Source organism: Delphinus delphis, chromosome 5, assembly GCF_949987515.2.
Source record: "Delphinus delphis chromosome 5, mDelDel1.2, whole genome shotgun sequence".
In the NCBI taxonomy this organism is placed as follows: domain Eukaryota; kingdom Metazoa; phylum Chordata; class Mammalia; order Artiodactyla; family Delphinidae; genus Delphinus; species Delphinus delphis.
The window spans coordinates 117,101,620-117,117,296 of record NC_082687.1 but is presented as its reverse complement, the minus strand read 5'-3'; the positions used below and the strand labels follow the sequence as shown (position 1 = coordinate 117,117,296).

At 42.1% G+C, this 15,677-nt stretch overlaps 1 protein-coding gene across 2 annotated transcripts in view; it reads left to right on the top strand.

The window, feature by feature from the left end:
• Positions 1 to 4,273: 4,273 nt before the first annotated feature.
• The window catches only part of SEC24D (SEC24 homolog D, COPII coat complex component), a 112,044-nt gene continuing 100,640 nt past the window's right edge, over positions 4,274 to 15,677 (top strand). Inside the window, exons 1-3 of one of the 2 annotated variants that reach the window (XM_060012929.1) lie at positions 4,274 to 4,521; positions 6,700 to 6,858; positions 14,978 to 15,107. In XM_060012929.1, the coding sequence (XP_059868912.1) occupies positions 6,741 to 6,858; positions 14,978 to 15,107 (248 nt within the window). In that variant the 5' untranslated portion in view covers positions 4,274 to 4,521; positions 6,700 to 6,740. The remainder of the gene's footprint in view (positions 4,522 to 6,699; positions 6,859 to 14,977; positions 15,108 to 15,677) is intronic. The other variant, XM_060012930.1, reaches the window with a different exon arrangement.

Genomic DNA, 15,677 nt, shown 5'->3' with positions numbered 1-15,677 from the left:
GTATCCGACATGTACAAATGAGCCAAGGTTCGTAAGCTTAGAAACTGCACCCATTGTAGGGTTCCCTGGGGTTTCATCCTTAGACTTTATCTACTTACATTCAATTGTCACAAATATGCTATTAATAATGAAGGTTATGACAATGGCACCAAAACATCATTGAGCACTTATCATGTGCCAAACACTGTACTAAGTGCTTTATCTGCATTATCTCATTTAATACCCAGAACAATCTTTGAGGTTACTATTATTATTACTCCCACTTTTATAGATGAGGATACTGAGGTTTAGACAGGGAACACACTCCCTCTACCGGGAGATAGCTCTCACGTTTCAAGTCTGGGCTAAGTGTCCCTTCTTACATTTTCCTGTGGCAACCTGGATCTTCTCACTGAATGCTAATCCACTGAACTAGAATTGTAGGTCCCACCAGACCAGGGGTTGGCAAGCTTTTTCTGTAAAGGGCCAGGTAGTATATATTTCATATTTTGTGGGCTTTGTGGTCTCTGTCACAACTACTCAACTCTGCCATTGCAGTGCAAAAGCAACCACAGAGTATGTTAATGAAAAGTATGGCTGTGTTCCAATAAAACTTTATTTATGGACACTGAAATTTGAATTTCATGTAATTTGCATGTGTCACAAAGTATTATTCTTCTTTTGATTTTTTTCAACCACTTAAAAATGTAAAAATCATTCTCAGCTCACAGGCTTTACAAAAACAGGCAGGTTGGCCAGGTTTCGTAGTTTGCCCATCCCTATACTATTCCATGAACTTTTAACAGCCAGAGCGGTATCACATCTGACTTTGTATCCACGGCACTTAGAATAGTATCCAGCTTATAGTGGGTGCTTAATAAATACTTGTTACATAAATAAAACTCACATAGCTAGTAGTGAGTGATAGTGTCAGGATTTAAACCTGAGTCAACTGGTTTGGCAGTGCAATCATACTGCCCACTCTGTGGCCAAAGCCATAAGTGATGTAGCACACTCAGAGCAAGATACTGAGATACTCAAAAAGTAATTCTACCTAGGAGTGAAAGTACTGGGTCATATGGTAGCTCTGTGTTTAACTTCTTTTCTGTTTCTTCTTGAATCAGCTTTGGTGAGTTATATTCTCAACTGATTTCAATTTTAATTTGTTTTTTTTTGTGGTTTGCATTGCATATTTTATTTTAAAAATAAAATTTCATACAGAGTGACAATATTGCATAGTTGCTAAGAGCACAACCTTTGGAGCCAGACTGTCTGTTTTTTTTTTTTTAAGTACATTTTTAATTTGATTTGGGAATTAAATTCCCGAGAGGAATGCAAACATATATCCAAACAAAAACTTGTACATAAGTGTTCATGGCAGCATTATTCATAATAGCCAGAAGGGTGAAGCAACCTAAATGCCCATCAACTGATGAGTAGATAAATAAAATGTGCTATATCCACATAATGGAATATTAGTTGGCAATAAAAAGGAGAGAAATACTGATACATACTACAACATGAACGTGTAAAAGGATCATCACAAAGGGCCACGTATTATATGATTCCATTTATATGAAATGTACATAATAAGCAAATCTATAGACAGAAAGTAAATCAGTGGTTGCCTAGGACTGTGGAATGAGGAAGGTAGGGGGGAAAGGGGAGTTACTATACCAATGGATAGAGTTTATTGAGGAGGGATGAAAATGTTCTAAAATTGATCGTGGTGATGGCTATACAACTCTGTGAACATACTAAAAACCATTGGATTGTATACTTTAAATGGGTGATTGTTAATTATATCTCAATAAAGCTGTTATTTGTAAAAAAGTAATTCCAGAAACACGTTGGTGTTGGCCCTTGTAGAACACCTGAACTCTATTGTTACTGTTATTGGTTGCTACTCAGCCTACCATGTACCCTTTCCCCTAGCCCCACTTAACTTGGCCTAATTTACTGTGCTTCCATGTATGTAACATAGTCCAAATCTTGGCCATTTCAGTTTTTTTAAAAAAATATAAAGCTGCTTCAAACTGTAGCTTTGTAATTAGAAACCTCTTAGTTTACATAAATGCTTAGAGCATCATAATTCTGACTTTCCAAAGGCCACCTATCAGACAGAACCCTGAGTATTGTCAGGAAATTCCTTCTTTCTGTATAGTCTTTGCAGAGTTGACTCTCTTCTTTCTTTTCCTTTTAAAGTTAGAACAGAAAGACCCTAAGAACACAGAACCCCAGCACATGGGCATTCCCTGTGACCTCACCTTTCAATTAGGATATGGTTACCAGGGTGACCAAGTTAATTACATATGGAATATCAGCAGCTGACCGCAGGTGGAAAGAGCTCAGGTCAGACCCAGGAGGGCTGGGAATCCAGGCTGACCCTCAGGTCTAATGAAGTTCAGGGGCCCAATCACAGGAATAAAGTAAGAAGTTAGTCACTTAAGGGATGGGTACTGGGGTCGATGAGAAGGGAAGCAGGACTGAAACCAGAATTCCATGTCATCAGAAAAAGAGATTTCTGATTAGTAACTCCAATCACTGGTGGAATTGTGTGGTTAATTAATATTTTAGTTATTTGAAAGCTTGAATATAAAGCAGTAACAGGAGAAAAAGGCAGAACCAGTTAATAGAGAATAGCAAATCAGAGTAATATCAAAAAGAAAAAACAATATGAGATGAAAAGAACTTTGGAATTAGAATCAGAAGGCATGACTTCCCACTGACTCTAAGACTAGTAAGTCATCTTAATTTCCTGAACCTCAGTTTATTAAACTATAAAATGATTGGGTTGAACTCAGACCTTACTGAATATTGAGTTGAATATCCATCTCTCTAAAATCCCTCCCAGCTTTAAACATTAAGGAATTAAAAACGGTCTTAGAACTGAAACCACAAGTTGTTTGTCCTGGTGCCCTGAGTAAGGAGAGAGAACAAATGTACTAATTCAAATTTAATGGTTTTACAGGAGCTACAAGCTAACGAAGTCATCACTTCCTATTTCCAAGTGACTCTACTCTCTCCTACATTGTGTCATGGCTGTGATATGAAAACTTTTTTTTTAATTGCTCTTACAAGTTGTACTGCTTCAACAAGGCAAAGCTTCCTAAACTCTATCAAATATTTCCATCATATTGAGAATATAAGAAACAAATTTAAAACCAAATTTTCATTGCAGATTTTCAAACCTGACCAGTGTTGAACTGGACGTGGGCAGGGCATCACAGCTTAACATCTTACAAAAGTAACATGCGGAAAGGGACCATTAGTCTTCACTACCCTGGAACAACATAAAATGCCTGCAAAACTCATGGAGCATTTCAGCAGAAGCATCATACTCATGTAAGTTTTTACTAATACCTAGGCATTTCATCACTAAAGGAATCTGTCAAGTAGCTTTCATTTTCTTGTACCCCAGAAGAAAGTGTGTTTTGAAAACAAAACACTGGTCTGGTTTTAGTTTGAACAAAGTGGTAGTGACACCAAACCTCGGGTTGTCTGAAGGTCTTTCTATTTAGCAGTGGGGGGTTGTGAGAAAGCAGCCGGATGGTCCTGATTTTTAAGTCTAGAGAGAGAGGTCAAGTTCCAGGTCCCACATAGGTCACCTTTCTTTCTCAGCTGTTTCTCACAGTACAGTGAGCTAAACGTTGGGTGCTTACACATGTAGCGATCCTTATTTTGGGGTGGGATCAGTCATCCTACTTCACAGACAACGAATATGTAGACATTCGTTGAAGGAATACACAGAAATCTAGCAATCCTAGCTTGAGTGAAGACACGTCTTCCCATACTTTTCAGTTGGGACATCCTCTCCTCCCTTTTTGCGCCGCGCTGACAGCTGCCTTGGGAGTTCCTTCCTCTCTAGTGCATCGCACGAGTACGTCATCAAGTTGCCCGTGTACGCGTGCCAGATTCGCCTTTAGACTGCAATCTCTTCGAGATCCAGGAAGCGTGTACCTTCCGGTATCGGCAGTGCAGTGCCTGAAATATCCTAGTTACTCAAGTAATATGTAATGAATGAACAGCCGAATCTGCAACCTGTTGAATGAAAGAATGAATGAACCCTCAATACAAACTCCCTCCTTCCTACGGGGCTGCACGGTGAAAATGTTGCTCTGATTCAGCAACAGCATTAAAATCTTTGACCTGTTGGAGGGAAAGGAACAGGCAAACAAGACGGACAGGAAGGGGCAAAAAGACAAAAAAAAAGGGAGGACGCGCGGCCAATACGCGTGCCGCGCTGGGTGGCGGGCGCCGCCGCAGGCCCCGCCCTGCCGGCGTTTGTGCGCGTGCGCCGGCTGGAGCGCGGCCGCTGGTCAGAGCCCGGGCGCCGGGGGCGCGCAGCCGGGAGAGTGTTTGACGTGGCAGTTCCCAGCCCAGCTGCAACTCCGCGAGCGAAGCCACCCTGTGGGGACACCGGCCCGAGGCGAGGCACGGCGGGAGAAGCGGCCGCCGCGGGACCTGGGTCACCGGGGGCAACCGGCACTGGGAGCAGAGCGCAGGCTCTCGGAAGCCCGGCGGCGTGCGGGAGCCGACCAGGTAATGCCTCGCCCAGCCTAGCTGCGCTCCGGCGGGACCCTCCCCAGGCACAGCTGGAGTGGGGTGCGGTGCCCGGACGGGGGTCGGGGGTGGGCAGAGGCTGGATGCTCACCTGTGGCAGGGCAGCGGAGGAGACCTCCTACTTTGCTCCTTTAGCCCCTTCGTGCAGTTTAATAATTGGGGGTGGGGTGGGTGGGCGTGGGCATTTTTTACCCGCCCCCATCTTTGTGTCTGGGGATGCTGGAACTAACTCCCTGATTACGGCCCTCAGTAGCCACGGTATTCCAGCGTCGCTGCCAGTGGTTTTCTGATCTCCGTATCAACTTAATTTCCCCTTCTTTGGAGGAAGGGAATGTTGTGAATTCTCATGGTAATATTGGCAGCTGTATCTTCAAGCTTCGGGACAGCCTGATAGTGAAACTGATTTGTCCAAATCTGAACTTGGCCCAGGGGCAGATTCCATCTTGGCTGGAATGGTCGAGTGACAGCGGACTGGGGGTTGTCCTGGGCTTGAAGCTCCCCAGATTTTGAGCCTCGGTCTGCTCGTGGCAAGTGGCTTTCTGCCATGTTGCCTCTTGAAGCTGAGTCAGGTTTCTGTAACTTGGGGCTCCGTGTGAGGAAGTTTGACGTGGCAAACTGGATTGCGTGGGGAAGCAAATTCCTGCCAGGACCAGTTAAGAGGGACCCGACTGCTTCCTGCTCTTTGGAGTGAACATCCCTGCCTTTCCTTTCTGTCACTCAGCAACAGGCTGCTACGTAGGTGTGTTCCTGCTGACTTCCTAAATGCGCTTGGTTGGATGAGCTTGACCAAAGCTCAGGCTGCCACGTCTCTCTCCGCTAAGTGGGAGGAGGGAAAATATATTGTCAGTAACACAGTGGACCAGCAGGCCTATCTCTCCTTTCTTTAGATCTCCTTTTCCAAGGAGAAGAAAGTGATCTTATAATATTTTTACTTCGTTGCTTTAATTTTGGAGTCTTAGAGTTTAATACGAAAACGAAACCAAATGAAGAATGCAGTTTCCTGAATATAGATTTCAGACCTTAGCAGGTTGCACTGAACTTTTAGCGTAAAAGGTAGCATCATAAAATAACAAAAGGAAGAATATTCCTATGCTGGGTGAAAAAACTGGAGAGAAATCATAGAATCATTGTTTTATATCTGGAGAGGCTTTTAGAAGCTTTATTTTGTAAGAGGGACCTGATGCCCAGAGAGGTTCTTCAGCTTATTCCGTGTCACACAGCCAAGTATTGGCAGATTTGTAGTGTAAACCCACTTCTCTTGCCAGGATTCAGAGCTTTTTCTATTATAAATTTTTTTTAAGAATAGTTCTATGAAATGTCTCTTATTTATGAAACTTGGAGAAAATGACAAATTTAAAACAAATTGATGTTTGGGTTCTGAGTAGAATCAAGATAGATCTGTTGTATTTGTGAGTTGTGTGTGTATGTGCCTAAACACATATGCAATTGGACTTTTTTCCTTAGTTTCTTAAATATATGTGCATATGTTCTTAGAGGTATGATATTTAAATCAGAAAGAAAGTCTGTCATCTTTGACCGAGAAACCACTGACAACTCTCAAATAGTTGTAGGCTGCCACCTGGCTTCATCAATATATGACTCATAAAGTCAGTCCATTATCACCTTACCTTCTGCTATATTTGTTGGACTTTTGATTTCTCTTTATCTTAACTGCCTGGTTAAAATGACTAATTAGGATAGCACTAAACTGACACAAGTCAAAACATCTGATTGCAGACTACTGGCAGTTCTGCTGGTCAGTCGATTGAATGACAAGGTGATTATTGCCAGTGACAAGCTCTGTGCTGTAATGGGGCTGTGGAAACCAAAGGCACCAAAATAGTAGATACGTTTATGAGAGACTGTGAAACAGTTTAGTCTTACAATGAAAAAGTGGTTGGCAGCTGTTATTCAGGATTTCATGCCTGAGAATTTGCCTAGGGCTATAGAAGTGAGTTGCTGAGTTCCACAGAGCTATGGTTAGAGCCTTTTTAGGGGGTAATGATATGATATATTGTATGATATGAAGCTGTCTCATGCACCTGATAATTGTACCTTTCCTCAAACCATCAAAAACATTTATTAACAGTGTTTATATTTTTAATAATGTTAAGTGACTCAAACCCACTTGTTAACAATTTCTTTTTTCTGTTGCAGGGTTCTTTTATAGAACTGTTCCTTGGAATGATATTTTCATAATGAGTCAACAAGGCTATGTGGCTACACCTCCTTATTCTCAGTCCCAGCCTGGAATAGGCCTTTCTCCACCGCATTATGGGCACTATGGGGACCCATCTCACACAGGTTCTCCACCAGGTAAAGTGCATTATTTTGACCCATATGTGATTATCGAATCTCAGCCTCAGAGACATAAGATGTTCTGAAAGAGCTTTGGAAGAGTTGAATGGTCATGGCTTGAGATTATAGGATTATTTGGAAAAGCCTACCTCATTAGTTTGGTTATTGCATGGACCAGAATGAGTTTGTTTGAAAACAAAGACACTTGCTGAGTGTTTTGTTTTTACTGTTAGACTTGCTCTTGCTATTAATCAGTGGTGTGAGGTTATTGTAAACACTAAAAAACCCCACAAATTATGTATGTATGTATATATATATATATATATACACACACACACACACTATATATACTAAATATATGTATATTAAATATATACATATGTTGATATTGGAAAAATATCATTAGATTTGTATGCAGAAGATTACTCAGTGATGATAATAACAAGAAAAACATGGCCTTGTTTTGAAATCATTATTGAATAATATTGGTTGCCTTAAAATATGGTACCCAGCAGGGAATCTTGGCTTTGGAGCAGAGGTGGGAGAAAAAGGAGTAATGGAGTGGGATTGCTATTGCTCTGATGGCAGTTGACACGATGAAGTCACCTCCTGTTATCAAGGGGCTGCTCTGAGGGACCAAGTTTCAGTCAGAAGTGAGGCTAATACGAGCTTGTTTCAGTTCTGATGATCCTAGATTCCTGAAAAATATTTGTGTAAGACAGTTCTTGGGACTTCTGAGGGAATTCTGAGGAATTCAGTTCAAATCCTTGGTGGGAATGGGCTGTGTATAAATCAATGAGTGTCTCTTGGGGTTCACTAAGACTGACTCAGGTGTGTAGGATCCAGGCTGTGCTGAGTAGCATGTATGGGTGCAGAGTCAGCCAGGGGTGAGGAAAGCCTCTAGGGAGGCTTGGTGGTAGCAGCCATGCACAGTTTGCTGTAGAAGATGCTGTGAGACTGTGAATTTCCTGTGGGAAGTCACTCTGATGACTTAGTCTGCCCATAATTTTTAAAAACCTCCAAATGAGGCATCCTCCTCTTGAGGACCAGTCCTCCCCATGACATTTCTAGGTCTGGATCCTGTAGGAACCATTTAACCCATCTTTCTCTGGTTTCTTTCTGTCCGGTGGTTCATTCCCGCTCAGCATTTATATATAATGATAATTATAAATTTCTCTTTGCATGCTTTCCATGTATCAAAAGCTGGTCCTAAAAGATTTATGTGGATTATTTTCTTTAATCCTCATGCAGTGCTACTCAGGACGTTATTAGCCCTATTTTGCAGCTAAGAAAACTGAATGTCTGGTATACGATGATTTATCCAAGGTCACAGAGCTGGTGGTGTAGCCAAGATTCATGCCCCGGTCCCTCAAGAAAACAAACAACAAACTCCAATACACACCTAAGTATAACATTCAGTATTATTCACTTTTCCTACCTGTCTTCACAGCCATCTTCTTAAACAAGTACTCACTTCACTCACTCACTCTCCATCCTTGCCTTGCAGCCCCTCCATGGCTCAGTGTGGTCTCTGCTCCATAGCTTGGGCCCCATCCACCCTTCCCCTTCTCCACCGGGGTGGTTGGTGGCCTCCTATTACCAAATGCAGTAGACGCTCTCCTGTCCTCTTTTGAATTTGACACTGTTTATTGCTCTTGTTTGTACAAAACTCTTTTCTCCTTTGGTTTCAGTGACACTATCCTTTTGTTATTTTTCTTGGTGGGTTTCTGGACATCTTCTAAGGAGTTCCCACCCCTCTACATGACCCGTAAGCAGTGCTGTTTTTCCTTCTTTCTTCTGTCTCCACCCCTCTTTTCCTCTCACTCTAGATTTTTTCCCTTAACCGTATCGTTCCATATAAAGTACTAGTCTCTCAGATCTATTTCTCCAGTTCACATGTCTCTCCTAAACTCCAAATCTGTATTTTCAATTGCCCACCTGTTTACATAGTATATCAAACTCATCGTGTCCAAAATAATTCTGTATTTTTTTTATAAAACCTATTTTTTTCTGATATTCTGTATCTCACCCGGCAGCTATCATTCATTCAGCTACCCAAATTAGAAAGTTTCACTGTTTAAAAAAAACTCTCCCTTTTACCTTCTCTAATCCAAATTCTTCTGGGGTAATCGTAAGTGTCTTTTCTACCTATTTCCTTTTTATCCTGTTGTCACTATTCTTGTTCCAGCCATCCACCTCTCACCTGGATTACTAACATGGTCTCTTAACCCTCTCTGCCTTTCTCCAAACATTCAGCCCTGTGCTGGAGGGACTCTTATAGCCTGCAAATCTAATTCTGACTTTCTTTTGCTTCAGACCTTTCCGGAACCACCAGAAAGCCAACCTGTGCCTGTATTTTCTTCCTCCCAGCAGGGTGTACCTCACACTCCTCCTTCAGACTCAGTTCACCTGTGGTGCTTGCAGGCATTTCTGACCATTGTTCTCATCAAGCTATTTGTAAATCCTCTTCTCCTGTGTTCTCTAACACCTGTGCAGCCTCACTACAATTTACCATACTGTGTCTAATAGATGTGCCTGAGCAGAGAAGGTCTTCATTCAATGTATGTTCGACGAATGAGTGAATGACCAGCTGCTGCATTCATCAGCAAAACACTCAGGTGTTTACCAATAATAAAAAAAAACTGTCTTTGTTGGATTAAATCCTTCATGCTTTAATTTAAACCTCTTTCTCCTTATTCAATTCTCAGATGGATACCAGGCTCTCTGACTCTGTATACTTACCTTTCTGTAAATTATGGTGTCTTTGTTTAATGATTTAAGGAGGTCACTAAATTACCCTAGCCTCTATTTCTCTGTGCTGAATGACCTTAGATCTCTTAGTCTTTGGTCATCCCGTGCCTTCTTTTCTAGCCTTTTGGTGATCCTTTTGTTATTTTTTGTGTGTGTGTGACAGACACAGGCAACTTAGCTGCGGTTCCTTGAAATATCTATTTTACTGTAGATCTGGCCAGTGCTAAGTCTTGGTTTGAATTTCTTAGATGCCATATTGCCATTTGTGCCTGTTGTGTAATGCTAGTGCTATATAATAACAACTATAACAGATTTATTGAGTGAGCAAAGTACTTGTGGAGATACGACAATGAATAAAATGAACCTAATCTCTGTCCTTATAGTACTTACTTGTCTGGCAGGACATGCATTAAGGAAATTGACAATGACAGTGCGGGGGAAGCACCATCTTGAGGAGGTAGAGGTGGGCTGGAAGCACACAGTGGGTGCACCTAACCAAGGCTTACAGGTGAAGGGAGTCTTCCTGGAAGGAAAGACCTGAAAGATGAGTGAGAGTTGGCCAGGTAGGGAGGCAGTTTGCTGGGGTTGGGGAGGTGCCACTTTTGAGGACCTGCAAGAGGTTTACCATGGCTGAGGTGTAGAGTGTGAGCAGTGAGAGGTGCCTGAAGTGGAAAGTGGGGCCACTAAGGCTTTATTTAGGCTTTATTCTAAGGGCCGTGGGGTGCTGCTGAAGCATTGTAAGCTGGGAAGGGTCACGATCCCGTGCATATTTTTCAGTTACACTCCACATTAGGAAGAGTGTGGAGAAGGAATCAGAGTGGGCACACTGCTTTCTGGAGCAAGGTTTCTCGTCCTCAGCACTGGTGACATTTGGGGCCAGCTAGTTCTTTGTTGTGGGAGGCTGTGCTGTGCATTGTAGGGCCTTTAGCAGCGTCCGTGGCTTCTGCCCGTTAGTATTAGATACCGGTTCTCCCTCTCCTCCCCCAGCCCCCGGCCCCAAGCCCTGGCAACCAAAAGCCCTAGACATTGCCTGTTGTCCCTTCAGGTGCAACATCGCCCTTGGTTGAGGACCACTGGTCTGGAAGCTGAGGGGCAAGAACTGTTGATGTCCTGGAACTGAGGCTGGGGGCTCTGGGGGTGGTGAGGCTTCTGATAAATAGTGAGCTTATGTAGGTACAGCACCAGGCACAGTGCCTCGGGAACAGTAGTCATTACAGTTCTGCCCATATAATAGGGAGTTTATCTTTGTTTATTTTAGAGAAACTTTTTTTAACAAATGGTTTTTAATTTTGGTTTTAGTTTGTCAGATCCAGGGCCAAATCCAAGATGTGCTTCTCTGCGATGTTGTTTTGGTCGGGGTTCTTTTGCCAATAACAGAAGCCAGTCTAGCAGAAAGAGATGTGTAAAAGGGTATCAGGAAGCTAAGAGAATATTAGAGAGTCAGAGAACCAGGCTTGGGACTCTGCGGTCCATAGAGTGCGCACCCTACATGGGGCTATTCCGTCAGCAGCCACTGCCTGTCTAACCTGGAGCCACCATCTCTGCCCCCTGGCCAGGGTCTCCCAAAGGTGTTTGGCTTTGCTGAATTTAGAGCACATGGCAGCCCAGTTTATAAGGGAGTCTAGGAAATGGAGATTCCATCTTTCCAGCTCGGGACCATACAGAAAGGCAAGCCAGAAAGGAATTGGAATTGGTATTGAATAAGCTGGTCTATAAAATCTGTCACTGCATTAAAGACCAGTTTATGATTTTAGATATTTTTCTTTGAGCATAAGCATAGTTAGATCTTTCTCTTGGTATGGTTTTGCTTTCCTATTAAAATTCTCATACTGCTCTATAAAGAACCTGATTTCTCTTTATCTCTGATCACTTATGAAAATGCCAGTGACGTGGCCAGGCAAAGACTATGACTTTGCAGATAACAGTGATACTGACTTCCCTTTGCCCTGAGTATAGAGTCCAAATGGCACCCAGGACTTTGCAGTCTGACCCCAGCCAACCTGGACAATCTCTGCTCCAGCCACTTTCCCCACCATCTGTTCACACCGCACCTTTTGCCAGTCCCTGATCACACCATGCTCTCTCAGGTCTTCACTTGAGCTTTGCCTTCTGCCTGGAATCCCCTATCCTGTTTCTGTACTAAGACAACTCCTGCCTGTCCTTCAAGATTCAGCTCAAGTAGTCCTTCCTCTTTGAACTTTTCTTGATTCCCCTCGGAAGAGTTAGGTAGTCCCTCTGCACATTACAACACTCGTCACAGGGCACTGTAATTGTTTACATGGTTATCTCTTCCCTAAGAGCTCTTAGTGCCTCAGAGGCACATTGAATGTATGTTGAACAAGAGTGAGTTTGAGTCATTGCTATAGAGTTAATTTCCAAAAATAAAAGGGATTGACATGTACACACTACTATATTTAAAATAGATAACCAACGAGGACCTACTGTATAGCACAGGGAACTCTGCTCAATATTATGTAACAACCTAAATGGGAAAAGAATTTGAAAAAGAATAGATTCATGTATACGTATAATTGAATCACTTTGCTGTACACCTGAAGCTAACACAACATTGTTAATCAACTGTACTCCAATATAAAATAAAAAGTTAAAAAAATAAAAGGGAAAGAACATTTTAGTAAGATTGGTGTATGACATTTCTGCTTGAGTAAGAACTGTGTTTTGTTTTGTTTTGTTTCAGTTCTGTTTTTAGAAACAAGTCAATATGTGCATCTCATGTACACATGACATGAGTAACTCCGAGGACAGTTTTTTGATTTTCTAGACATATATGAGGGTTGTTGATGAAATTGCTGTTTACCTACTTATTTAAGAAACGAGAATATCTTTAGTTTCTTGTAGTGCATGTGATTGTTTACTGCTTTAGTGCTAGTATTGTAGATTTTCTACTTTTGTCCAAAATAATGTTTTAAAAATGAAAATACTAGTGTGCATATAATTATGGTATATATGTGTTGTTAGAATATAAATCCTTGAAAAAAAGGGCAAGGGATATGGCCAGGGAGAGAAACTAAGATTTCTTGAGAGATTACTTGATTTATCGGGCATTGTTCTGGATGCTTTTATACCCATTGCCTCATTTAATTCTCAGAACAATCCGCAGAGACAGGGGACATTATTGCCGTGGTACAGTGTTAAAAGCTTAGGTTTCGAAAGAACAACGTATCTTGTCAGGGTCACAGGTGTTTAATGGTAGGGGAGGAATACAAACTCCAGTCTGTGTGACTGCAAGTCTCATGTTTTTCTAACTTTGCTGGATTTGGGGTTTAAACTCTATGTAAAAATAAGAGTAATATTTGTTGTTTTTGTTCATGGTATATGGAAAATGGCTAAATATACTGTGACTGTAAAGGTAATATAAAATTTTTCTTAAGTTTGAGGAATCCTGTTTTAAGAAAAGAAACCTTTGTAAAAGTTTCAATAATATTATTCACGAATACTGCCACCTCACTGGTTATATTTCATCCTGCATTACCCGGGCATCTGAGAGCATGCGCTCCAAAGAATTGGCCAAAAAGTTCATTCGGTTTTAAGTAGAAATGAAAGGCACATTTTTCGTTTCACCAAGAACTTTATTGAACAATATATTCATTAACGTATTCATTAACCGAACGAACTTTTTGGCAAACCCAGTGTGACAATGTAAGAAATTCTTTCGGGGCTACTGCAAGGTCATCCAGTCACTTCCCTTACTGTCTGAGCGAATAAACTTTCTAGAAGAAGATAAAAGCAGAAAGGAGATGTTGAGTATGAAATACCATCATGAGGTCACATGGAGGAGTGCACAGAAGCCAGCCAGGAGGTCACTGGTGGTGGTGCCAGAGAGGAAAATGGGGTCAAAAGTAAATTGAATGGTAGAAAACAAACTTATGGTTACCAGGGGTAAGGGAGGGAGGGATAAATTGGGAGATTGGGATTGACATATACATGCTACTACATATAAAACAGATAACTAATAAGGACCTACTGTATAGCACAGGGAGCTCTACTCAATATTCTATAATGGCCTATATAGGAAAAGAATCTAAAAAAGAGTGGATATATGTATATATGTAACAGATTCACTGCTGTACAGCAGAAACTAACACAACATTGTAAACCAACTATACTCCAATAAAAATTAAAAAAAAAAAAAAGTAAATTTAATGGCCTGGAGCAAAAACAAGCAGGATGGAAGTAGAGAGAGCAAATAGAAGAAATATACTTCTTCTCTTTTTTTTTCCTTTTAAAAGACTGAAAGAGGTGTCGCAAGTAATCTAGTCTAAGCCTCTCCTTTTGCAGTAAGGGAAAACTGAGGTCCACAAAGATAAACTTCTTTCCCAGAGCCATCCATCTGCTAGTAAGTGGCCAGATGGGGCGTCGAACTGCTCTAACCCAAGCTCAATGATTTTTCTCCTCTTCCATGATTTCTCTAGAAGAAGGAGAGAAAAATGTCTGAGAATGGTTTTAAAGAGAAACCTTTAAAGATCTCTATTGGAGAAGAGCTGCTTATAAATTAAAATGCCGGCACTGCCAAGAGCATCTCTTAATCACGTGTGATTCTGTATTTTGTGGGTTTTTTTGTTTTTTTTGTTTTTGTTTGTTTGTTTTTCGGTACACGGGCGTCTCACTGTTGTGGCCCCTCCCGTTGCGGAGCACAGGCTCCGTACGCACAGGCTCAGCTGCCATGGCTCACGGGCCCAGCCACTCCGCGGCATGTGGGATCTTCCCGGACTGGGGCACGAACCCGTGTCCCCTGCATCGGCAGGTGGACTCTCAACCACTGCGCCACCAGGGAAGCCCTGATTCCGTATTTTGTATGAGTGACCATGATGACTTGAGAAGTCCCTCAACTCTTGAGAATCCTGGAAAAATTATTAACTCTGAAGGCCGTGCTCTGGATTCATTGGAGAAACAGATGCTATTCTCCGTTCGTGTTCCTCCTGCTGTAACTCAAATAAAGGCATTTTCAGAGGCTTTTTCCCCCCATAATTAGAGTTAGGATGTTTTGTGATGCCTCATACTGTTTTTTTTTTCCAGATTTGTATTCTGATATCCAATGGACATTTTTCACTGTGTATTCTAGCATTCTTTGTGTGATAGTGTGTTCCATCAAGTTGCCTCTCTACCAAATGCAAAGATTTATTTCTTCTATTTTAGTTTCTGTTTAGCGTTAAAAGGATTTCTGCTCTTCTATCATTGTGATGGTCAAATAGTGATGCCACAGCCTGGCATTGGTAAGCAAGATGGTTAAAGCAAGTGTGAAGGAGAACTTGTTCTAATCTGTTTTTCCTCCTCCCCCTCCTATTTTGCATTTTTAACCTAATATCTTTGTGTCCTCTCTCTTTGCACTTTCATACTCTTCTAAACTCATGTCCTTCCCTTGCAGGTATGATGAAGCCAGCAGGGCCTTTGGGGGCTGCTGCCCCCGGGGGGATGTTGCCTCAGGGCCATCCGCCTCATGGACCCCATCAGTTTGGCCAGAATGGAGCTCATGCCCAAGGTCCTCCTCTTCAAAGGTGAGTGAGATTCCAGCCCTCATTTGTATAATCTACTAAAATGATCTTACAAGTCCCTTCTACACTTGGATGTTGGTTGATTGAAACTTTGACCTCCTGATACTGCCCACATCCTCTAAAGGGTCTACTGGAAAACTGCCAGGAAACAAAGCATTTAGAGAAGTTAGGCCAGTGGTAAAGCCTGTGGATTTGATGTGGAAGGCACACGGATGCCAGTGAGGGACTCTTGAAAGGCAGGGTGATAGTAAAAACAACACGGGGAATAAATCATCTGTGTTTATAAATTAAGGAAGGGAGAAGTTGGAGGCAGGCCTGGAAAAGCCAAGGTATGAGATGTGGGAGATGCTGGGACCATGCAACCCCTCAGGACTGTGCCCTGGGAAGGGAGTCCGCATCACACCTTCCCTGCTGGAATCCCATTGTTGTTTGTCCTGTGAGGTGTTGCTGGTGAGAATCCCAGTGCCAAGCTGTACACAGTGTTTACGTTGGAATTTCTCCCAGGATCACCCAGAGGCTTCATTTCCCAGGTTCCTTTCTCAGGTTGTCAGGCTGCCAGGTTGGGGTTGGTGG